The sequence below is a fragment of the Tauraco erythrolophus genome, chromosome 4 (genome assembly GCF_009769465.1).
Source record: "Tauraco erythrolophus isolate bTauEry1 chromosome 4, bTauEry1.pri, whole genome shotgun sequence".
NCBI classification, from domain to species: domain Eukaryota; kingdom Metazoa; phylum Chordata; class Aves; order Musophagiformes; family Musophagidae; genus Tauraco; species Tauraco erythrolophus.
In genome coordinates this window covers 60,219,947-60,244,109 of record NC_141468.1, presented here as the reverse complement: position 1 = coordinate 60,244,109, position 24,163 = coordinate 60,219,947, and the positions used below count along the sequence as shown (strand labels likewise).

The window sequence follows — 24,163 nt, the reverse complement described above, 5'->3', positions numbered from 1 at the left end:
TGGGCTCCGTTACAGGGCCGAGAGGACCCCAGGGGACAGTGTACAGCTGCTAGGACGTACGTAGCTCACACACCCTACTCAGGACACCTTGCCTGCTGCTAAACACCCCTCACTCTGCTGCTTCGCGGGGTGGGGAGGGAGGAACATTCCTTTTCCAGGCAAGGGCAGAAAGCTCAAGACTGACTCAGTGCCGACAGGGGGCACTGAGCTTGTGCCCCTGCTCACCAGTGCCACCCTTGAGCGGCTGGGGAGAGAGGCACGGTCACAACTGACCTTTACCTAGCTTCATCTGGTATACTTTAAAGTGTGCAGGGTTTGGCTGGTTATTTTTTACACCTCCTTTACTAGATGAATTCAAACCCACCCTAAAAGTTTTTGAAACCCTTATTTTATGTCGTGTGTGTGCGCGTGTGTGCATTGAGGAAGGAATGGGAGGGCAGTGTTTTTCCAACCACCCCTTCCTTCCGTATTTGTTTCCTGCCTTCTCCTCCAAGGTGAGGAGTTATTTATTGAATTGTTGAATTAGAGTTTCATGGGTGTTTGGTCGGTCAGCTGTTTGTCATGCCTTCTCATTAGCAAATTAGACATAACCAGCCTCGAGCAATCTGCTGCAGTTCTTCTAAAAACCCAACAGGCTTTAGCCAAAACGCTCTCAGAGCTGTGCCTTGCAAGGGGGCTGGCCTAGCATTCTGGAAAGGGATCTTCATTTCCCAAAACCTGAGGGACCTGAGCCCTCAATCCCAGTGTGGCCCCCGGGGCTGGGAGGTGGCAAGCTCAGCCCGGTGCTGGTGACACCATCTCACTCTTGCCATACCCCGAGCAGGCTTATGAGGAGCAGCGGTAGGGGAGAGGAAATCCCAAGCACAACTTTTCTCTAAGGAGAAACAAATCTGCTTTAGATCCTGCTGTCATGTCACTGTTGCCAAAGGCCATCGGGATCACTGCAGTCTGACACCCCTTGGCCCCGTGCCTGGTCAGAACTCTGATTTGTAAATTATACTGTACTAACTCCATGACTTCCGTTCACCTGAACAAAAATAAAAGAAACATTGGCTTTAAAAAACAATTGCGGTTTAGGTTTCTGATTCCTTTCTGTATCCGCATTGTCCTGGGAACAAGGAATGGTGCCTGGCTTTGGGAGTGGCTGAAAGTACTGCTAAGCAGATGATGGGATCTTAAAGAAAGTGAGATGTGGACTTTATGCTGGGCTTTATGCAGGAATAGCGGGGCATCATGCTTCAGCCTGCTGGAGGACAGAGGTGGGGCTATGTATGAGGTGAGCAAACAGCCTTTTCCAGGCTCTGTGGGAGACCGATGGCTGTTCTGCATACCATGCTTCAGGAACCAAAAAACCACCAGCAAGCCTGCAGCAAAGAGCAGCAGGCACTGGGCTGAAATCCCCTCTCCCTCCTCAGCGCCGCTGTGTTCCTGAGCGCCTACCCAGTTCAGCTGCTGCCGAGAAGTTTGCTGAGGCAGAGTCACGCTGACCTGCAGCAACGCCGGAGGCTCCCGTTTGCGTAAGGCCATGTGGCTGCATCTTCCTCCCAGCCATCTGCCAGCACAGCCATTCCCAGCGTCCTGGGGGGCAGGAGCGGGTTGTAGATGTGGGTGGCAACATGCGTGTTAGCATCGTGCTGTCACGAGAAACCTCCACCTCTGGGTGGATGGACAGGAGTGACATTTTTATCGGTGGATTACTGTACTCTGAGGCATTGCGTAGGCAAAAGGAGGCTCTGCTTGTCATGTTTTGGTAGCAGCTGCTGTGTGTTTTCATCTCTCTAATATGGTTGAGCAAGAAGGGATCCAGTGCGTGGGTAGGATTTTACAACAGCTTTCTTCTGTCACCAGTTAATGTACAAACTGCTCCTGCCTTCTAGCTTTAGGCAACAGGTGGTGCTACCCCCCTCTTCGGGCACAGGCACAGACCCGCCTTTGAGACTCTGAGGCTGAGAGTCTGGAAGAAGAGGTGGGAACAAATTGCACTTGTGTTTTTCCTTGGCCTAGTTGTGATGATCGGATTTGTTCCCACCAGGGAAGTCTTTTGTCATGATCTCTCCCATTTCCCTCGCTTCTCTTCTTGTCAATGATCTCCATCTCGCGCATTTTCTGCGAAGTACAAAGGAGAAGGGCTGAGCAGGGAGAAAGCTGGCAGCTTTTTGGTTTTTGTTTTTTTTCTTCCCTTGCCAACCCCAAGAACAAAGTTCCATTTCCCTGATTAATTACATGCAGAGATGGAAAGAAAGGCTGAAACATGTATCCTCCCATTCCCGAATTCATGCCTGTTCTGTGCCATGAAGGGAAACACTCAGTTCTCTGCCCCCTTCCCTGCTGAGATATTGGAGGAGACGCTGCTTTTCAAGTCTCTGACACTATAGGTGTTCCTTCCCTGTACTGTGTGACCAATGCCACCAGGGCCCTTGCGTACCTGTGAGATTTCAGTGAGTACAATGCTTCGATACTTCTTGCCCTGTCCTAGGGCTTCCATCTCTGCCAGGAATTCCCCTCCTCCTGAACTTCATTCACCACTGATGGATAAGAGAAACACTGTGGAAACATGATTCAGCCAAAAGGCAAGAAAACACGTTTCTGTCTAGATCTGAACCTCCCCATTTCCTAGCTCTGCTTGAACAGCAGTTCCACCAGGGGAAGGGTGATTGTCTGCTGTAATGCTCACCTTGCACATGTTATCAAATACCTCAGTAGTCCCTTTCGCAATGGGAATGTTCCCCCTGCCCATCTCTTACCACTCCCCATTGTGCAGGAACAGTAATTTTCTAGTTTTCTTTATACAGACAATTCTCTCTTGCTTGTGGACAATTTAACCAGTCTGTGGCTGGAGACAGAACCTGCTTAAAGCTATTGAGGTTCATTAGTTGACAGGAATGACCCACTGAATGTGACCATCTCTGCTCCCAGGACCAGCACAGGCACAGACCTACAGCCACCTGATTCAAACCTTGCCACAGTACAAAATACATGGGTATTTCAGATTTGTCAAGGACAATACTCGGCTTGTGACAGGTTTAGAGGATACAAAGCATGTGTGAAGCCAGCCACGCCAGCTTCCCTGCAGCAGGGAGCAAAGCACGTTATTCTGGCATTGTCCATCTTTGTGCTGCCCTGGCTAGTGAAGGGCTGGCTGTGGCGTACGCACACACTGGAGATTCAAGCACAGAAAGGTATTAGGCAGGATTTTGCCATTCCAGAATACTCTGCAGGCCAATGTCCATCACTGCTTAAAACTCTGCTTGACATTTAAGCTTTGCTAGCGTAACTGCTCTGATTTGGAGTGAAAGAAAACAGAACCCAAACCACGGTCAGGCTGGCAAGTGTCCTAGTCTATGCTGAGTTATGCTGGCTGGAAAAAGGACCCACAGTACCTGGGCTTCCTGCCCAGGTCACCCTGTGTGTCCCTGGGGCATTCCCCTGCCAGCAGGGTTCATTTCGTGTGGGCAGCCTGGGCAACGTGAACCTTCCAGCAAACCTCTGCAGCATAAGCTCTGTGAGGATGGCTGGATCACACACAGTTGTCACAGCAGCAAGTCTTCTCTTGGAAACTGGGCTTTGTGCCCCCTTCCACAGTGGGCTTCAGGTTACCGGCAACATGGCCTGCCACCCTAGCCCTTGGAGGGAGCTGGCTTCCCAGGCTCCCCGCCTGCCTTCCTCCAGGATGTGTAAAGACGTACGTTCTTCAAACCGGTCAGGCTCAGGTATCTCTTCTTCCTTTGTTTGAACCAGCATCTGCTTCACCTTGTGTTCCACCACATCCTTCCCTGTCGCTAAGATGTTTTGGAGCCTTTGCTTCTCCTTTTCCAAATCTCCTGTGAATGCCAAGGGGGAAATAAATGATGCTCAGCCTGTCTCCTCAGGGAGAAGCCTGGCCACACAGCTTCCCTGCTAACGATTGCCAGAGGAAGCATTACGTTAACGACAGCCCATCGCCAGGCTCAACTGCACAAGCATTGCACAGGTATACCCGTGGTGAAGAGTCAACCGAACTGACGTCAGAGATTTGATTCACGTTCACAAGCTAGAAAGTTGCGTAGCACTCCCTTCTTACGCAAGGATTGTGTGGGTCCCTATCACCCCCCCTAACCAGCAGGCAGAAGTCAGTGAGCACGTACAGCAGATGTTCCCTCAGAGATCCATTTTTAAAGCATCTTTGAAGACAGAAATCGTGAGGACAAAGAGCAATTAAGTTACCCCCTGCGGCTGCTGAGATTGCAGGCAGAGGATGGACAGAAGGGGAAGAGAGGGACCAGGCAGCATTATTATTTATTAGCGATGTTTGCTGACTTACGCCTTGCCTGTGGCCTGAATTTCTCTCGGGTGTAGGCATCTCCTGCCTGGCAGACCTTGGCAGGTCGGAGATGCGGTTTAGCTGAAAGTCTACTGGGCTTACGAACTGCTGGGGAGAAATCAGGTGCTGGAGGTGCTGGCTCTTTGCTGGATGTGGGGTGGCACTGGAGGGCAGGGTATCTCCTCCTGGAGAACAAACCAAAAATATTGGTAGGTCAGAGAGGAGTCTGGATGGATGGTCCCAGGCTACCAACAGCAGAAGATCTGTGTGTTGATCCACTGTAGCACCACAAGTGAAGACCTTGAGTGCCACAGATGTCCCACCCTGGTTGTTGGTACACGCTGACATGAGGCTGACTGTGGTTCAAGTCATGCCATTGCATCTTGTTCCCAGAATGACCCTTGGGGACACCTCGCCCCATACGTCCCCGTGTGTCAGCAGCTGCCGTGCTGCTGTGTTAAAGCACTTGCCCATCCAAGCAGACTGTGGGCGAATGCCCCCGTCTCAAGATGAGCAGCAAAAGCTCTTCACCACAGCACAGCCACGGGTGGGAGAGTGAGAGGGCCATCACTCACGTTTCACACACGCTGTCAGGTGTCGCCTCTGGAAATGCGTCAGCTTTGAATCCTCCATCATCGCTGGAAAACATGATGTCTGGGCGTAGACAGCAGCCCAAGGGGGCTCCGCGCCTTCCCTCTGGCAGCCAGGACAGGCTGGGGAACCCACCCCGGGGCCAATCCTGCCTCACAACCCAAACCCAAAGGGGAAGATGCAGGTTCAGGAGACTCAAGCCGGGGCAGCGCCACCAGCACCGGGCCCGCCCAGTTCCCTGGCTCCTGCCCCGAGGAACCACGGTGGGACGCTGGAGAGGTGGGCCTGTGAGAACCTCATGAAGTTCAACAAGGCCAAGTGCAAGGTCCTGCACGTGGGTTGGGGCAATTCCAAGCACAAGTACAGGCTGGGCGGAGAATGGATTGCGAGCAGCCCTGAGGAAAAGGACTTGGGAGTGCTGGTGGATGAGAAGCTCAACATGAGCCGGCAATGTGCGCTGGCAGCCCAGAAAGCCAACTGTATCCTGGGCTGCATCAAAAGGAGCATGGCCAGCAGGTCAAGGGAGGTGATTCTGCCCTCTACTCTGCTCTCGTGAGACACCACCTGAAATACTGTGTTCAGCTCTGGAGTTCCCAGCACAAAAAGGACATGAAGCTGCTGGAGTGGGTCCAGAGGAGGGCCACGAAGATGATCCGAGGGCTGGAGCACCTCTGCCATGAAGACAGGCTGAGAGAGTTGGGGCTGTTCAGCCTGGAGAAGAGAAGGCTGCGGGGTGATCTTATTGCAGCCTTTCAGTACTTAAAGGGGGCCTACAGGAAAGCTGGAGAGGGCGTTTTACAAGGGCGTGTAGTGATAGGACAAGGGGCAATGGATTTAAACTGAAAGAGGGCAGATTTAGATTAGATATAAGGAAGAAATTTTTCACTCAGAGGGTGGTGAGGCACTGGAACAGGTTGCCCAGAGAAGTTGTGGATGCCCCATCCCCTGGAAGTGTTCAAGGCCAGGTTGGATGAGGCTTTGGGCAACCTGGTGTAGTGGAGGGTTTCCCTGCCCATGGCAGGGGGGTTGGAACTAGATGATCTTTGAGGTCCCTTCCAACCCAAACCATTCTATGGCTCTGTGATCTCGAGGGGGACGCTCCTCCCTGCAGCGGCCGCCGCGGGGGCAGGGCGGGCCGGGTGCCGGCGCTCCGGCGGTGCGCGGGGTACGGGGAGGCCGAACAGCCGGGCCTGGCCCCAGCCCTGCTCCGCCGTTACCTCTCAGCAGCTCCCGGGTCCCCGGGCTGTACCGGGCTGGCCCGGCTGCGCGCCCGCCACCGCCGCTCCCCGCCACGGCCACCGAGCTCCCGCCGCGGCCCGGTGTCCCGCCGGGCCAGGCCGCCGCCGGCGCTGACGTCTCCATAGCCACGAGCGGCGCCCCGGGAGGGAACGGAGGGGCGGAGGAGGGGACGGTGAGGCGGCGTGTCGCCCCGGCAACGGCGCCGCCGCGGCACTTCCGGCAGCGTCACGGCGAGCACCCGGAAGTCGTTCCTACTTCCGCCGGGCAGGAAGGCGGTGGGGAAGCAACATGTCTGATAACGAGGACAAGTGAGAGCGGGGGTCGGCTGGGGGTGGGAAGGGGAGGTGAGGAGGAGTCGGCGGCGGCGTATCGCATCGCGCCCCGGGGCGTCGGGACGGGTCGGGGGGAGCCCGGTTCGGTGGCGGCCCGGCCCGGTGTGCGACGTGCGTGTCTCTCACAGCTTTGACGGGGACGACTTCGACGATGTGGAGGAGGATGAGGGCCTGGAGGACCTGGAGAACGCGGAGGAGGTGGGTGCCCCGCGGGCTGTCGCGCCGACCGGCCCGGGCAGAGCCTGCCGGTACGGCAGACCTGCGTCGCGGCCTGGCTGGGCGGTCCCTGGGGCTAAGGAGGCCTCGGGGGCTCCCCCAGCGCCGTGAGGCCTCGGTGGTGGGCGCAGCCGAACTGAGCACTAGTCTCCTTTCTCCAGGAGGGACAGGAGAACGTGGAAATCCTCCCCTCGGGAGAGCGGCAGCAGGCGAACCAGAAGCGGATCACTACCCCCTACATGACCAAATATGAGCGAGCCAGAGTCCTGGGCACTCGTGCCCTACAGATAGCGTGAGTATTTCACTCCGTATCCTGGGTGTTGCCAGAATTTCTCCTCCCTTCCCAGTGAAAGCTACTTAAACTCCTGGCTGGGACTGTGGTACTTGTGCCTAGAGAAGGAGGGGCATTCAGAAGCTGCAGTGAACCTTCCTGGGTCGAAGCAAAACAAGTAGAGAATGTGACAAGCTGATCTGGTTTCTGTCTTTCTTAAGGGAGTCAGCGTGGGCTGGAAAGCTCAGAACTGGTTTGCAAAAGCCAGTGTTGGAGTGAAAGATGCTCCAGAATGATACCATAGGGCTGTAGGAATTGGGAATGGAGTAACCAACCTGAATTGTTTGAAGTGCGTTTGCATTGAGACAAGCTGTAAGTTTTTTAAAGTATTTGGAATAGTGGGGCCTTGTTATAATAGATAATACCATTTAAATCCTAGTTTAAGTGCTCTTTAGGCTGGGTGCTCTCAACTTACTCTGTTTGCCTGTCTAGATTAGTTTTAATAATACACATCAAAAAGTTTAGCATTTTTTGAAAAACTACGTTATGAGTGAGGTTATTAGGCTGTGTCAAAGTTTGAAAGCACATCTGAGTTTTATCTTGGTTATATCCACCCTTAAAATAATGCCTCTCCTCCACATCCTTTAGAAGCTTGTAGGTGGTGATCAGATCTTTCCTTAATCGTCGCTTTGCCAAGCTGTCTTTGCCCAGTCTTCACTCTTTGAAGCTATTTTGTACACATTCTCTCAGCGAGTGGAACGCCAGAAAAATGGGGGAGATGAGATGGGCCTGTGCCAGGCCTTTAATCCAAACGCTCTGGCGCCTGGTTCTGCTTCATCTGCATATTCTGCCTTCAGTGTTGAACCCAGGCCAGCAGCAGCCCCAGTGGCCTTATCCACACATGACGTGAACTTTCTTTGCCACCGCTGTCCAATGGGCGGATATCATCACCCCTGTCTGCTCTGCTGTTCCAACCCTCTGCAAATGCTTGATTTTTTTTTTTCTTCCTAGAGGTAGAGTGCATTGTAAATGCAGCCCCTCACTGCCCCCCAAACATAGCCTGGAAGGTGTGAGCAAATCGGAACGTTAGAGATGGTAGGAGGCATACTCATTTTACAGTGTTTCTACCCTCTTCATTGGATTAATTTTAGAACCACTCTTTTCCTCACATTTAAATACAGCGGAGGGTGACTAGAAGGATGTGGATCTGACCAGCCTTTGAGCACTAGCTGGTCAGCAGAGGCTGAAGGATGGGGCAAGAACACTCAAGTAAAAGCTCAGTCTGTAACCACTTGGGGGAATTTTCTTCCTGAAGTGCATAAGAGAGTAAATTGGATTTGCTAAGGCGGTGTCCTACCCTCCTCCTTTACCGGCTGTTGTCCAAGTGACATACGTAGGCATGAGCTTAGCTGTCCCTCTTCCCTCTCTGTGCGTCTGCTCAAACGATTGTTGATGTTCTGTCCCAGGATGTGTGCCCCTGTGATGGTGGAGTTGGAAGGAGAGACAGACCCCTTGCTGATTGCCATGAAAGAACTCAAGTAAGTCCCAGACTTCAGTGGTTAGTGTATTGATTTCCATAAAGCCAGCAGTCCTCTCCTCCCCTTTTTCACTTTGTGACCTCTCTGCAGCTGCTCCCTCCCATCCTAATTGCTTGTGCAAAGTACTGATCATTAGGAGTGTTGTGACCTCTTATACTTCAGAGCCCAAGTGTTCTCTGTTTCTATGATGAGAACCTAAGGTCCTCATCTTTCTGGAATCAGTTCAGTTCCCTGAATGGAAGTGATTCGAAGCAGCTGTCTGAACAAACCTGTGTCAGTGCGGGCAAAAAATAAAACAAGGGTCAGGCTGGTGAGGTGGTAGGCTCTATTAAGAATGTTCTTTTCCCGCACCCTTGCACACTTGGCTTGTGCTTGCAGAGAGGCACGTCCTCTGCTTACAGAAAGATAAATAAATCCTTTCTGACTGTACTAGAGGCAGCTTTTGGATGACCACTTACAGGCCCACCTTTCCACAGCAGAGCTCTCTGCTGACCCACAGTTTGCTTGCGTGGTCGGTGACCTAGATCACGTGCAGGTATCCTTCAAGCAGAGCAACTGGATGCGGTTACTGATTAAGTCCCTGTTCTTGAACTGAAGTGTCCCTCTGCTCCCCCAGTTTCTCAGTGTGTTGCAGTTGCTCTGGCAGATTTTGCGTCTATTACAGCTCCCTTTATCATTGCCAGAAGCTCCTTAGGTCACGTTCCTATCAGATCTCCAGGCTCAGCCTGAGTTGCTTCCAGTCACTGCCTGAGCATGAGCTCTAGAAAGTAAGTCAGGATGTGACCAGTATAGTGGCATCCTGTTCTGTGCCAAAATTCGGTTGTAATTCTTGGCATGAGGGAGCTGCTTTGCTACTGGAAAAACAGTGGCCCTGAATGTGATCATTAAAGAAGTATTACTTTTCAAGTCTGATACGGTTGAAACCTGATGACCTGGTTAGATTCCAGACTGTCTGATTACATTCTACTGGCTTAAATCTACTTCCATTAAGTTAAGTTGTGTTCAGTGTTTTCTTGCTTTCTGATTGGAAGCGCTGTTAGCAGATGCTGTGCTCCACCCCAGGTGTACCAGGTTTTGGTACCTGAATAGTCACCGTTTCATGTATCCTTCTCAAAACGTAACTGATGCTGTCGGGGTGCAAAATAGTCTATAAATACCAATTGGTCACAAAGATTCTCAGAATTCTGCTGCTTTGTAGTGTCTGGTGGGGAAGAAGCTTCCATCAAACAAGTGGATTTGTTCTTTGGGTCCCTTGATTGTTTCCCCCACCCCGTGTCTGCGTTAGATGCTTGGTGTTGTCTCATAGTAGGTTCAGATGCCAGGACTCAATTCCTGCAGTAGCAACAGAGGGTTGACCTGTAGGTCTTTTGTGATGTCGAGTCTAAGGGTGCTCAGTGCTTTGCACCTACAAAAGAGAAGGTTGTTGGGACTTGCCTCTACTGTGTAATACCAAATCACTGGTACTACACAGATCTTTCAGTTAAACCTGATGAGGTTTCTGAAGCTACCAAGCACCTCAGTTCCCATTGCCTGCTGATGTGTTATAGTGAAGGCTCTGGCATTTCTGTTCACCTCTCTCTCCTCCCTTCAGAGCACGCAAGATCCCCATAATCATCCGTCGTTACCTACCAGACGGGAGCTATGAAGACTGGGGTGTGGATGAGTTAATCATCACAGACTGATCAGCCTCCAGCCGTTGTTTTGGTTCTTTCCTTCTCCAGAGATGTTTCTATTTTTGTTTATATTTGTGTAAATAAATTATAGACTTCTCCATTTTAAGTTAAATGTGTTGGTGTGTTTTTTTTTCTCTTCCCACCTTCTTTTTCATCTCAATCCTACATGCCCGAGAAAAGACTTTCTTACTTCTCTCTGCCAGCTTGATCGTTATTCTTTCTGTGTCATGGGCTATATTAGTAAGATTAAGGAGCCAAGTGCCATGCTTTTCTTCCTGCTTTTTTTTCACCTGCAAAGGCCCTACCTTCTAGCTAGGCTAAAGACTGCAGTAACTACTTCCTCCTCCAGCACTGCTCCGCCCTGGTTATAGGACCAATAGCCAATTAAAACTCCTGCTGTACAAAAATGCTCTTGCAGATACTTAAGCTTCAGAAAGATTCCAGCCCTCCGCCCCTGTACCTTCTTAAAATGGGAGTGCTGAGACACCTCCATTGCTTCCCCCTAGACAGTTGGGCCTTTGTGCCCTGAGCAGGTTGCTGTGGAAACCCCCAATTTCCTCTCTGGCCAGGGCTGGCTGTGGGGCTTCTCAGGAGTATCGTAGAGCAGCTTTCATCAAATCGCCTATTGTTTCTCTGCTCCTGCTGCTTATCAGAAGTGGGGATCCCCTTTCAGTGGCACTGCCCCAGCCGGAAGCACAGTCGCCACTCGCAGTCCCCACCAGCTTGGCAGTTGTAGGTTGTTGCTGCACTTGCTCCTTGTACGGCCGTTCTCGGAAACGCGGTGGAACTGATGGTCTTGGTGTGTAGGTGCTCTCCAGCCATCTCAGTTGTACGTATACTGGTGGTTCTTACAGTGGCACAACAGTAGTTAAATCCTAGAGTTCCTTTAATCTCTAATGTGATGAGAGATCAGTTGTTTGTCCCCTTCAGGTCCCTGCACTCTTGCCTCTGATGTGCGGAGAAGTACATGCTCAAGTCAAGAGTTGGGTGGATGCATTGCAATCTGCAAGGGCTTCCAGCCAGCTACTACCTAGTTTTCATTTCTCGATCTGTGTGCTCCAAGGTTCTTGCTCTGCATGAGGAAGATCTAAGCTCTTGGGCAGAACACACCAACCCTTTCTCAATTATCTAATTACAAAGTACTCTCGGAATTTTTGTTTTCTTTTTTAAGGAAAAGAAGAGGGAATGTGCACCTCACCTATGGTTTTTGATTTACATTAATTTTTCTTCTTTACGCTGGACCAGGAACTGGTTTGTGTTGAAGTTTGTGCTTTATATACAAAGTGTGCATTCTCCGTGCTGTATGTGTGGTCTGTGCCTGCACATGAGCATCCATGTCCCAAAGGGAGTTTATATCCACCTGCCTGGGAACTCAGTTCATAACCAACCATGAATGTCATTCTCTTACTCATGCTCCCTGTAAAAGCACCTGTCCATCCTTCCTCTGTCGGTGTGCACAGGAGGGGCTGTTTTTGGAGGTGATAAAGCAAGAGCTGAATGGGTCCCTGGGCAAAATGATGGGTCAAAGGGAATGTGGAGATGCTTGCAGGTGTGGGAAGGGAACACAAACACTTTCTGGTCCAGGCCGTTCTTACCAAGAAAAGGTTAATTTGCAGCACTGTGGCCTTCAGCCTTCTCCCCCACCCTCCATGGAATCCTTTAATCACGTTGGTGCGGTGAAATTTCAGCCCTGAAATGGTGCCTTTGTGCAATCGTTTTGGCGTCCGCCATGGAGCGAGGGGGTCGTTTTCTTGTCCTTTTTTTTTTTTTTTTTTTAAATGGCTTCTTTGTTCCTTACCGACTCCCCTCCCCAGCCTTGCATCTGTATCAGATACGATTAAAGGGATAGGGAAGGATGCTGGGCTAGCTCCTGCTAGGCGGCAGGAGGAGTGGTTAACCCCTCTGTTACCAGTGGCATTCTCAGTCCTGCCTTAGTTGTGAGGACCCTCCTAGATGAGAGGAGGCATCCCCTTCCACTAGAGAATGGTTGAGGCAGAGGCCACTCACTTTCTTACTTGCTTTCTGAAGAGATGGAGAAAGGTACTTATGTATGGTTAAGAACTTTCTTTTCCTGTCCTTCTGTTCCTCCACACCATGTCCCTTCTCTCTCCCACCCATGTGATGAGCTCTCCTACCCCTAACTCCACCATGGCTTCCTTTCTTCGCCACACATGCTCCTGACCTGCTCAGCAGTGCAGTAGTTCCCTTCCGGACTCTTTCCACAGCCTGTGATTTGGGGTAGAGGTTTCTCCTCCGCTCCAATGAATGGCCACAGTATTATTTTGCATGGAGCTCTTTAGCTGGCATCACCATTTTTAGATCCATTAAGCCATTTTGCTGCTGATGCTCTTGGCCCTACACAGGACTTCATCCAAATAGTGCTGTGAGTTTTAAAAAGCTTTGAACGTGTTCCGCAGTTCCTAGACATCCTGCTTGCTCTACTCACCCATAAAGCGTTTAGCAAAAACAAACTCAATGGATACATGACATGCATCAGCATTGAAACCTTTTGGAATCTGTTTGTGATTGTTGTGGAGTCTCTGTTGATTGGGATCCTACCTTGCTACCATTGGCCTTGAGAGATGTTCTTAAGCAGACTGATATCTGCTGTACATTTTCTTTCCAAACATCTTCAGACAGCCTCCCAGGACCTGACTACACCCAAGATGTCTTCTTCAACAAGTAAGAGGGCGTATACATTTGTTCTGGAATATGCTTTCTGTGTATGAGTGTTTTATATTTAAGTTCTTGCTTGTGGAAGGCAAGAGGCTGGCGGCATTGAGTTTCTAAGAAAAACTAACAGTTGCTTCCAAAATACACAAGTTTGTGTATGTGGGTAAGTTCTTTTTGAAGGTACGTCATCTGCCACCTGGTGATGGGGGACCAAGATGAGAAACCCCATGCTCCTATTCTGGAAAGCATTAACAATTGCGATTAGAAATTCTTGGGTGAAGCACATGCAAGACAGTGCTGCTCTTAATTACATGTGCTGAATCTTAGCTGAAGAACAGAAATCAGTGTTACTATGTTTCTCACTGAAGAAATGACTGGAGCTGGGGTGTGAACAGAAGATGAGTTTCATCTCCATGAGGGAGTCTGGGAAGCCAGTCAGAGTTCTGCCTGTGTCGTCTTCTTGACAGGAAGAGGAAGGCTGTGTACAGGATCTGTGTGGTGATGGTGTGACCCATCATGCACTTACTGGGGGAAAAAAAACAGAGACTTGCAGGAAGAAGGTCATAAAAACCCAGACACATGAAAATGAAACTTTTAAGTTTATTATTCCGTATGTTTAATGCAGAGTTAATGGTGCTAGGACAGCATAGAGACTGGAGAAAGGGAGGTGGGGGAGGAAGGTGCTACTTGCATAAATAGGGGACAGGGCTGGAAGAGGAGGTTACATGCGTACAAGGAGCAAACATTCTACATGATCTTTTCAGACACCACAAAGATAAGTCATCCATAGCTAAGGGAGGCAGGAAGGGCATCTGACAGTCATATCAGCAGAGGGATACAGCGGCACTGATCACAGTCAACATTTGGTCAAAGTATTTTGTCTTTCTAGACTGGAATATCCATTGGAAGGTCCTACAACATGTCTCTGCAATCATTTGCCAGGAGTTGTCTTTTCCTGCAGCAACTTTTGTGCCAGTTTGCTCCCTGGCATGACAAACCACCCCAGTCCTGGAGGTGACAAAGGAGAAGTAAGCAGACTGTCCTCGGGTGTTGGGCTGAAAAAAGGAGGTTGATCTGACTGCAAGAGCTGGTCACTTCCAGTTTGAAACCCAAAGGGGAAAACAAATTCCTTTGCACCTTAATAGGCTTCTTTTCTTTACACTCATCCAAGATTGGGTGTGTAACTACCTTGCTTAAAGCCGCAGGAGTATCTTTCCATCCTCAACGTAGGTAGGAGGGAGGTCTTGACTGACTGGAAGACATGATGAAAAAACAATACACACTCCATCAGCCTGAGATTGGAGTGGGGGTTCAAAGAGAGTATTGGAATCAGCTCGGGATGTTGGAAGTGCGTAGTAGCTTTCTTGGTGCTTCTTCATTTCAGGCAGGCACAGTCAGACATGGAAAAGCAAGGACCAAGTTTGCTCAGAGGTTGTTTGGGATACTGAAGAGATCGGAAAAGACTGAGATGCCAGAAATGCCAGCCATAAATGAATGATATAGAGTAATTAAGAAGGGAGGATTCACCCACAGCACCTTAATGATTCACTGGTCCTTCCCCACCTCTCCTGCACCTCCATACATGATCATGCATGTGTACACAGGCTGTGGTATGAGTAATACTAAGACTGACAGCGTGGTTCCTGAGTCCTACGCGTTGTTCAGGCAAGCCTTAAACTCTCCATGCAGGAAAGAGTGTGGGATTAAACAGAAACAGGATGGAGAGAAGAGGCAGGGAGAAAAGCTAGGATGCAGCTGTGGAAATCAGCAGGGAAGCAAGCATAGGTTGGTCTTCCAACGGGGTTCAAGATTCATGCATGTGTGAATCTTAGGCAGGACTGCTGCACGACGCTGATGGCAGTGAAGCTGGCCGTGCCGTCCTCCCTACTACTCCTCCCATAACGTGTTCACCAAGGCTGAGCAACCACCCTTCACCCACAGCAGGTGACAAAGTGTTGTCTGTTGTGGCCTGTTGGAAACACTTGCTAACTCCCTGGAGCAGTTTGGGGAGGAAAAGGAAAGGACAGTTTCTCTCATCGTACAGTCCAGGGGGTGCGCACAACAAAACCCACCACAGACCAGTCACTCCATGTCTAGAATCCTCCTCATCTAGAAGGCCAATAAGGTGTTGCAAGCCAGTTGCGTGGCCTGCGTGAAATTGGTAAAGGGCGAAAGGACAAAAATCCTTCCTCTAGGCGGGTGAGCCAGCGATAGCCGGGGTCAAGAAAGGCACTTCTGTATACTCAGTGGGTTCTGGTGGCTGGATGGCACTGAGTGACCTCGGAGTTCGGAGGCTCTTCTGCCTGTGCTGATTCTTCGGAGCCTTTCCGTCGCTGCTTCGGTCACCGTTCCCCATTCCCTATGGTCTGGAGAGAGTCGTATACACAGGCTGTTCCCAATGTGTGGGGCTATGGGACTGTGGCACGGAGGGTGCAGGGTCAGAGATGGCAGTATAAAGGGGACGTTGGGAAGGTCCCATATAGGAGAAGGCAGAGTAGAGGCCAGAGGCTTGGCTGGAATGGCTGTAGTAGGGTCCCGAGGGCTGGTGGTCCGGGTAGTCAAACTGGGGCCTGGAGATGGAGGGGAAGGCCGAACCGTAGTGGGGCAGACTCAGGGATGTGTAAGCTATCTGGGAGGTGGAAGGCTGGTCGGTGTAATGACCTCCAGGGGCGGACCCCTCTGTTTTCACCTGGGCCTTGGAGTCCACCACCGATGAGGTGGCAGTGGACAAGGAGACTCCGTGCTGCTTGGAGATCCAGGCAGAGTGTCCGCTGGCTGCAGCCAGGGCACTCCCGAGGCCGTAGCCAGCAGCTGCCGCTGCTGCGTAGCCCCCAACATGGCCTGGGTGGCCAGCGTGTCCGTTGGGTGGCAGGTATTGGTCGAACTCATTGACATCAAAGGTCTCCATGTTGGACATCACTTCATGGCTGATCTCCCCAATGTCCACATTGCCAAAGTCAATGTGTGGCTTTCCCCCTTCCCCAAGGGAACGCCCTTCTCGTTTGGAGTCAGCTTTGCCTGCCTGCAGCTCGGTCTTAGGGGTGGTAGGAGGTGTGGGAGGCCCGTGGCTCTGACCTGCAATGTGAAAAACGTTTGAGGAGGAAAGAGAGAGAAGAAATGAGTTACTGCTTAATGCCTGGGCTTTATACACATACCAGCTCCACTCCTCCCAGTATGCCAGCAACTGTCTGGCTAGAGACTTTAGTGGTGGGAGAGAAAAACAGCCAGCCAAAACCAAATCTTTTCATATTGTCTTGCAGAAGAAGTAGGGTGCAGTGATACCCTGCCTGACCAGAGGAATGCAAGTGCCTGTCAAACTCAGGCACGTCCCTGTACCACTGACTCCAGCAGAGTTTGTTGAGTCACGAGCAAGGTGTGAGCCACATTGCTAGGGTTTTCACCATGATGACTTGTCTTTTTGAGCCTCCGAGTTGGCTGTAACCTGTCAGTAGGTTCATGGAGACCTGGGACTCACCTGAGGAATGTTCTGGATGACCGTCGGACATGGGCGACCCTTCGCCGGGATGCCTGTGATCCAGATGGGCGTTCTTGTAGTGGGCCTGGATGGCGGCAGCCCCGCCTGCCTCCCCTTCCACCTGGCCTTCGCCCTCGCCCTGTGTGGCTTTGCCGTTTTTCCGCCGGCGTGGCTGGTACTTGTAATCGGGATGGTCCTTCTTGTGCTGCATCCTCAGCCGCTCCGCCTCTTCGATAAAGGGCCGCTTGTCGCTTTCGTTTAGCAGCCTGCAGAGGTCAAGGCGGTAGAGAAGAGAAGAGGGGAAGGAGAGGGGCAGGCCTGTGAGAAAAAACCCACCTATACACAGCATCGTGGGACATGGCATGTAAACGCAGATGTCAGGGTGTGGCTATATTGAGGGTATTTTCCAGAACAACAGGAAGAGCTTGGAAGTCTTTCCGTGGAAACAGCAATGTTTTCCTCCTAATCATTAATTATTAAGTTCTGACACCAGTCAGTGCCAGTGCTGGGTTCCCCTTCCCCAGCTGTGTGATGCTTTTTACCTCAGTAAGTTCAACACCTTCTCTTAACGTTGCACAGAGGCAAAGTACAGCCTTTTATAGCCATGTAAAATAAGACTGGGCAGGCTGCTTTCAAAGACTTGGGCAAATTAAGGGCAGCTGGGATCATCTCTTGGACTAGGGCAGTGTGGCACACTCTTGCTACCCATAGCGTTGCCTCCCGCATGTCTCTCATGCTTCCCCAGACTGTATTACTCCATCTTAACCTCCCACCCTTCCATAGGCTCTGCTTTGAGTGTTGAGGCTCTACTGAGCACAAATGGCAATGACTGATGTCGGCTTCACAGTACCCGTGTTGCTGCACGGAGCTTGCTGGGCCTTTAAGCATCTTGTAATATCCTATAAGGGAATTAAAGAACATTTCAAAAGGGGGGAAACACTGTATTCTGCTATTCCTGGAGCTCCTGCTCACCTTAGGCACGGATAATGCAAAAGGCTTGAAGAACAAAAGACCAGCCCTTCTTGAACTTAGCTGAGCAGTTGTAAAAAATTTGGCTGCTATGTTGCTGCCTTGTAGAAATAGAAGAGCTTTGGTCTCTGGATGAAAGGCACTGCAGCTCCTTCTCTGTGTTCCTGCCAGATCATGGGCTGCTGTAATTAAGATAGGCTCTCTGAGGAAATGATGAATTGTGCGGGCAGGATGGCTCAGAGCGCTCGAAGATGAGATAAGCCTCATTGCTCAAGCCTTTAGCAGCCTCTCAGTTAGAAGCACTTCAGTTTCATTTTTTGGTTTTCCCCCTCAAACATTCTTGTGACTCAAGGTCATCCTGCATCCAACCAGAAACCAGTGCTCATGGAAGAGACCAGTCTTCCCGTGACTTGTAACTTCAACAGCCTTTAGAAATGGCAGGGGTCCCAAACGGCAAAAAATATTCCATTTATGAGATGTCCATGCCTTTTTCCCCCAACAAAAAAACTGCCTGGGGAGAGGGCTGTGCCAGCACCTTGGTACCCCTGAAGCCCTTAGCACAAAATCGTGACCAATTCTGTTAAACTGTAGGCACTGAGGAAGATGCAAAGGCCTGAACTGACCTGGAAAACTGAAGATGAGGCATGGCTCAAGGACCACACAGATGAAACTATGGAGGGGGATCAAAGGGGTCACCAGCAAGTAATGGGTAGGTTTTTAAGCACCACTTTTCTCCCTGCTCCTTGTGCACATCCCCAGCTGGCAGTCAGAAGGTGCGTGGCACGGGAATGGGCTGGAGTCTGTTACGGTGCTGACCTGGGTTCACGCCAGGCAGCCTGAGCAGGTCGCAGCCACACACCACATTCCTCCACTGCCTTAATCCTGGAGATTAAAGCAACTGAGCCACCGTGAATCCAACACCAGCTTTCCTGTCTCTCTCCTGCCACCATACACCATGCTCACACATCCTGGAGGGCTCTAATCCTTTAGCTTGCGCTACTCCACATGGCCCTCCAAGTGGTCCAAAGGGTTATCGTGGTCAACCCTTGTAGGCATCGTGGACTGGGAGGTGACCTCACCTTGGTAAAACTTTCATTCTTGCAGAACACTCCATCTCCACAGGAGATGGAGAATAGAGACAAAACCTGCAGCCTTGCAACCCCGGACACTTCACTACAAGACAGCCAGGCTCTGGCATCCCTGCACTCCCAGCCCAGATGGTGCTAAAGCTAATAAGATGCTGTGGTTGGGAATGAAAGGTCTCTTTCTATGTGGGCACCTCTCAGAGCAAGAGGGCTGTAGGCTGCACAGCCAGCTTTGATCTACAGGGTGTACCGCATGGTGAACTCAGAGCAGATTCTCCAAGGGATACTGAAGCTCAGCCTCCCAGATGCATCTCGTGGATGGTGTGAACCAGAGCCACTCGAGGCTACGCAGGAGTCAGATCCCTGCCCTCTGAGCTATGCCCGGGTTCCTCACCTCCTCTCCCCTTGACAGCAGCCCACGGGCAGTGCCACCAGCAGGACAGTGGCAAGTCCACTCCCCGTGTCTTTGCCTTCTCCTTTCCAAGGCTGCCTGCTCCCTCCTCCCTCCCCCTGGGATCAGAGTTCAAATCGGCTTTAGCAAAGTGAAACTGGTGCGAGCAGGCAAAGGCCAGGAGATTTGGGGGGATTTGGATTTCACTTGCTTCCTGCCCTCCCCCTCCTGCCCCCCACGCTCCCTGGACCACAATGCAGAGGAATCTCGCACGAGCAGAGAAGTTATGGATCACAGAGCAAAGCCCTTCATGGGGCTTAGTTGAGCCCTTGCCACCCTCCCCAGCACTGAATGCTCACTCCCGAGCCAAGGGGAGAGGGGCAAGCATCCAGCACCCCGCTCCGGGAGGAGAAAGAAGGACTAAAATCTTTCTACTCACCTCTCGCAGCCCCTCCACTTCTGCCACCTGGCATTGCACTGCGCTGCGTGCCAGGCGACTGGCTTGGCGGCCAGAGGCCTGACCCTGTGCCGGGGCTCAGCTGCCGATGAGTCAGTGTGGTGGTGGGGTTGGACATCGGGGCTGATGCAAGGCAAGAGCTGGCTGGGAGCAGAAAGCAGCCAAGCGGGCTCTCCTACACGTCCACAGCCCCAGATTTTGGGGGCATGACCCTATTGCCTGGTTGCCACCACCCTCATGCAAAGATCCCTCCATTGAGTCCCCTCACTCCTCCCTACTGAGCCTTCCTCCCCTTATTTCCATGCCCGGCTTGTTTTTGGCCCTGGAGGTGGTGCTGGCTGGCTTTTTGGCTGAGAGTCATGCCGACATTTTCAGCAGACGCCCTCCATTTGAGAGCTGTTCCCTGTCCCAACCGGGTGAAGGAAAATAGCCAAGACAAGATTTCATGACCGTCAAGCACAGAAACCCTCCCTCCTTCTTTTTTAGTACATTGGATTTGTCGACTGCACCCCTCACGCACCCTAAGTGGTTATAGACTGAGGGAGGTGGATGAGGCCATAAGCCGCACAGCACCGCACTTGGAGCCAGGCGGGTAGTCTTGCAGCCCTTCCCAATGAGGGCTGGTGTCTGTGGAGGACCTGGCAGTGGCAGAGAGATGAAGCAAATGCCAGGCTTAAAAAAAAGCCCGGGCCATTGTGGCCCGTTTTGCAGAGGAGTGTGTGGGACAGCACTGGGGTTATCGCTCAATCTGCGAGCTGCCTTTTAGGAAGATTTCCCAGCTTTTGCAGTCCCCACCCAGCGCCAGCTGCTGGGGACATGCTTGATTTAATGGTGGCCTGCAGGCAGTCTCTGTGCTACCAGCACTCATCTCTCTGCCTAACATGCCCTTTACCTGTATAAGCTCAGAGCAGCCCATGTGGAAAGAGGTCCCTCATGTTTTCCAAAGCAACTAGCAACGTAGGCTGTAGAATTTGGGTGGCCACCCTTGTAAGGGTGAGGATGTGCAAACAGCCAGAGCCCTTTGCAGGAACCCCTGTCAAATGTTTGAGACTAAGCTGTCCAGAGCAAAACCCAGCTGCTCGCTATTATACTGACACGTAGGAGCTATAACTTGGGGACAGCATAGATGAGGGCAGTGGGAACCTCAATGGAGGAAGACCCAACCATACCATGGCTGGAAGGTGAGACTTGGGGCTACTATCTTGGAAACCTTTGGGACACCTCCCCTGGAGTTTTGTGGGCTGGTATTTCCCCCCAGCCTCACAGAAAGACACACACACATGGTCCTACCCAGGCCAGACACCGACTGCACCCATAACCCCAGTTTACTCTGGATCCCCGTAGGGGCTGACATGGCTCTGAGAGCTGCAGCCCACACTGGGGCCACTCGGAGAGGAGACATGTTCAAGCAAAGCAGCTGGGTGGCAAACCCAGAAGCACACAACAACCCCAGGCCTGATCCCCTGAGAAACAGCCAGGGACCTTGACCATCATCCAGCGGCAGCGTCCCCCTGCTCCGAGTCCCATGCAGCCATCGGCGGGAGCCATGCCCTGGGAGCAGGGAGGCAGTCAGGTGCATGAATACGGTCACGGCCTGGGGCTGTGTCTCCCTGCGCTCTGAATGCGATACCTATGGAGGGTTTCACTGCTCTGCTCTATTTTTAAGGGAAATACAGCGTTCAGAGGGAGGCCGTTGCTCTAAAATCTGGCAATATTTTGCAATAAAGGAATGATACCTTGAAATAACACTTTGGGAACAAAAACGGTGAGTTCCCCCCCCAGACACACACCCTCTTCCAGCACAGATTCCTGGTCCAGAAGCTGGCAGCAGAGCTCCAGGCAGGAGCAAGTAAAGGGAAGGGAAGGCAGCAGGGAACAAAGCGGGAAAGAGCATCAGATGAGACATCCACAATCACTTCCTGCCTTCGACTTCCAAAAGAAATTGCTTTGTTGGGGTTACACTAGACACTGACGGGTTGGGGTAAATGGGTCGATGTAGCAGAGGGAGAAGCTAATGCCCAAGGGCTTGTTTCCTTGCGAGCAAGGAGGTTCGAAGCCAGGACGAGACCTCAGCATCAGCTGCTGCATGGGGTGTATTTTGCTTCTGCTTGGAAAACTGTCTCTTGGCCCACCCGAGGTTGAGGGCTTCCTCCACGGAACGCCATCGGGGCAGGAGAGAGAATGAGAGAGCCCGTTTGCATGAGCCTTGGTTTGTGTTGGTGCAAGGTGAGGGGGAGGACAGTGCCAGGGACTTGTGGTAGAAAGTGTTAATAACCGGTTGATAGGGTTATTGGCAGAGACCATCAGATGAGAAGTAAATGGCATGGCCAGCCCGACATGCTTGGCTTGGGCACGACAGCTCTCTGCACACCCATTGGCCAGCTGTGATCAATTGGGGCAGCCTGTTGGTCTGCCGGAGGAAGAAGGAGCGGGTTGGGGAGGGTACATAAAGATGTCGGGGATCTGCATGAAACCAAAATGAAAACGGGCGCAAGAAATTTGTGGAGCCAGAGGGACAAGTGTGTGTGTGCTGGTGAGAAGGGAGGGCGTCTCTCTGAATGCAAAGGGAGATGGGGACGGTTTGAGCCAGTATGTTGCAAGAGAGCCTGCTAAGGCTGAGACTGTTGCAGGTCTCTTCCTTTCTGCTAAGCTTCAGCCTCCCCTTTCTAGCACGGTCTCTCCTTGTCCATCTCGCTGCCCCTGCATGACCTGCCAAACCTGGGACTGTGCTGGGAAGGATGAGTGCAGGGCTTTGACCGCCTGGCTCCCTTCCCCTGACCTTCCTCCTCAGCCGTAACTTGGTTTCTCGCTTGTTCTGTGGCACTGTGTGGAAAATAACCCCTGTTGGCACTGGGACCTGAGTTCAAACCAGCTTGAGGCAGCCATCAGTGAGTTAAGTTGGACAGGGCTCGGTCCGGTTCCTGCTAGTGTGCTACTTGGCCAAACAGAGAGGGTGAGCCAAGAAAACAAGATCTCCCCTGGCAGTCAGGCAGGAGAGGACCAGGACGAGAGCGTTCGAGTTGGGAGCAACAGGGGAAGTTAGTGGGAAACATGTGGAAAGGGCTGCTGCCCAGGAAGGAGGTGAGCTCTGCTGAGGAAGCCTTCACTACATCCAACTACTACTTAACTACCACTCTTGCCCCCGACACCGAGCATGCCTCCTGCGAGGAGGCTCCCCTCAGGGTCCATCCTGCTAAGTCTTCATCCTTCCATGTGACCACACAGTCCTGTCCAGGACACCTCTGGACCTCAGCCCTCGTGCTCCCCCTCCACCCACCCACCCATTCTTACCTCCAGAGCTTCCCCAAGGTCTTACTGAGCTCGGCGTTGTGGAGGTGTGGGTACTGGTCAGCCAATTTCCTCCGGGCAGCCTGTGCCCAGACCATGAAGGCATTCATGGGCCGCTTGACGTGGGGTTTGCTTTTGTTACTTCCATTGACCCGGACGGGCATGGGTACCAGGGTCCAGTCATAGCCGCTCAGCACCTGGCTGACCGCCTCGCGGATGCACACTGGGAACTTGTCGTCGTCCGCCTCCGAGTCTTGCTGTTCCTTCTTGACCTTCCCCATCTCCCCGTTCCCAGAGCCGGCGAGGTGTGGGGAGTTGTCCGATGCCATGGAGGGTCCTGGCGAGAGGCAGTGGTGGTCTTCAGAACCCACCGGGCTCATCTCCACCTCCGAAAGGTCTTGGTCATCAGCCATTGTTGCTCTCAAGCCCTTTCTCTTTTCCTTCTTGGTGTCCTTCTTCTCACTGGGGAGGGGAGAGAGGAAGACAAAAACAAAGGAAAGAGAGGAAAGAGGGGGGAAAAGAGAGAATAGGAGAAGCAACCACCAAATCTGAAAGGGACTCCAAGCTCGCTGAAGAGCTGACCACGAGACAGGGGCCGCTCGATAAAAGCGCAAGCAAAGCAATTGCCGTGCACACCGCAAAACCCGTGATCGATGGGGGTGGGGATGGGTCGGGGCCCCTGATTAATAGGGATATCGCTCCCTATCTCTGCAGTTGTCTGGAGCTGACATGTGCAGAAGGGCCTGCGGCAAGAGGGACAAGGGGGTTTGGGGACCTGAAAGGAGAGAGACGTGAACCGTCCTGCTTGGGCACAGCTCCCCACGGGGAGTGGGATGGGGAGGACGGCCACAAAACTTGTGTGGGGAAGTGCCCCTTTCTTTGGAAGATGTGCAGTGAAAAGCCAGCACGGTGCCTGGGGGAAGGCGTGGGAGGGGGAGCACCGGCACCGTACGGATAAACCAGAAGGTACGCATCTCCCGGCTACCGGGGAAGCTGAGCGGATGGCACTGCCGGGCAGGGAACCAGCCCGGACCCCGGATCCGCACCCAGAGGCCCTGATCCCGGCTGTGGCAAGGTGCCTCTGCAGGAACACCCCGTCCCTCACAGTCCGCTTGCAGCTCATAAGCCAAAGACTTAAAACGCATCTATGTTGCATCCCCACACACCCGCCTGCCTGTGTATGCATGCATTAATGTATACATGTTTGCATCCACATATATATATACACAGGTACAGACGCACACCAAGTTTAACTTTGAGACAAGCCAAGGCTTTGGGTCGCCTGCCCCACACACTCCTCTCTTCTTCTGTCTGCAGTCACCTCTAAAAGTCCCTGCCGCTCTGCAACCGCTCCCCCCTTGGAGAAAGAAACACTCTGAAAATAAAGGCCTCTCTGTCCCCTCCATCCAGAAATAAAATTAAAAAAAAGAAGAAAGAAATTAAAAAAGAAAAAAATGAAGTGCTAGAAAAGCATGTCTCTGGCTTGAAAAAGAGCCAACGCAGAGCAAGGGCTGCTGCCCCTCCAGATTCAGAGGGTGACATGGACCCTCGCTGGGGGAATTGAACAAAATAAGAGAAAGCAGGGGAGAAAAAACCACGAGAAAACGTGTGCGCGCGTGCGAGCCAGCTCAGGTAGGAAAACTTACGTTGGCGGCCGGTGAGCCG

The 24,163-nt window shown here is 52.0% G+C and overlaps 3 protein-coding genes across 3 annotated transcripts; 1 reads left to right on the top strand and 2 right to left on the bottom strand.

The window, feature by feature from the left end:
* Positions 1–2,000: 2,000 nt before the first annotated feature.
* C4H22orf23 (chromosome 4 C22orf23 homolog) lies at positions 2,001–6,253 on the bottom strand. Its single transcript, XM_086610743.1, is given in 8 exon segments — positions 2,001–2,063; positions 2,065–2,106; positions 2,426–2,502; positions 2,505–2,525; positions 3,687–3,821; positions 4,301–4,468; positions 4,471–4,485; positions 6,109–6,253. Coding segments are annotated over 8 exon segments (666 nt in total).
* Positions 6,254–6,374: 121 nt separating this feature from the next.
* On the top strand, positions 6,375–10,266 carry POLR2F (RNA polymerase II, I and III subunit F). Its single transcript, XM_086610211.1, has 5 exons — positions 6,375–6,438; positions 6,591–6,660; positions 6,840–6,970; positions 8,416–8,487; positions 10,079–10,266. The coding sequence occupies exons 1-5, from the start codon at positions 6,419–6,421 to the stop codon at positions 10,167–10,169; spliced, it is 384 nt and encodes a 127-aa protein (XP_086466337.1). The 5' UTR covers positions 6,375–6,418; the 3' UTR covers positions 10,170–10,266.
* Positions 10,267–15,192: 4,926 nt separating this feature from the next.
* SOX10 (SRY-box transcription factor 10) lies at positions 15,193–22,911 on the bottom strand. The gene is made up of 3 exons (XM_086610210.1): positions 22,502–22,911; positions 16,309–16,574; positions 15,193–15,908 (listed from the first exon to the last, which is right to left on the bottom strand). Exons 1-3 carry the CDS (start codon positions 22,909–22,911, stop codon positions 15,193–15,195), a joined length of 1,392 nt encoding a protein of 463 aa, XP_086466336.1.
* Positions 22,912–24,163: the final 1,252 nt, after the last annotated feature.

Bases quoted from the DNA above. Each gene is read 5' to 3' on its own strand.
- POLR2F (XM_086610211.1), top strand. From the start codon at position 6,419: ATGTCTGATAACGAGGACAA. The intron at 6,439-6,590 runs GTGAGAGCGGGG...TGTCTCTCACAG, and splicing joins ATGTCTGATAACGAGGACAA to CTTTGACGGGGACGACTTCG. The intron at 6,661-6,839 runs GTGGGTGCCCCG...TCCTTTCTCCAG, and splicing joins ACCTGGAGAACGCGGAGGAG to GAGGGACAGGAGAACGTGGA.
- SOX10 (XM_086610210.1), bottom strand. From the start codon at position 22,911: ATGGCTGATGACCAAGACCTTTCGGAGGTGGAGATGAGCCCGGTGGGT. The intron at 16,575-22,501 runs GTAAGAATGGGT...TGACCTCTGCAG, and splicing joins ACCTTGGGGAAGCTCTGGAG to GCTGCTAAACGAAAGCGACA. The intron at 15,909-16,308 runs GTGAGTCCCAGG...TTCACATTGCAG, and splicing joins TCATCCAGAACATTCCTCAG to GTCAGAGCCACGGGCCTCCC.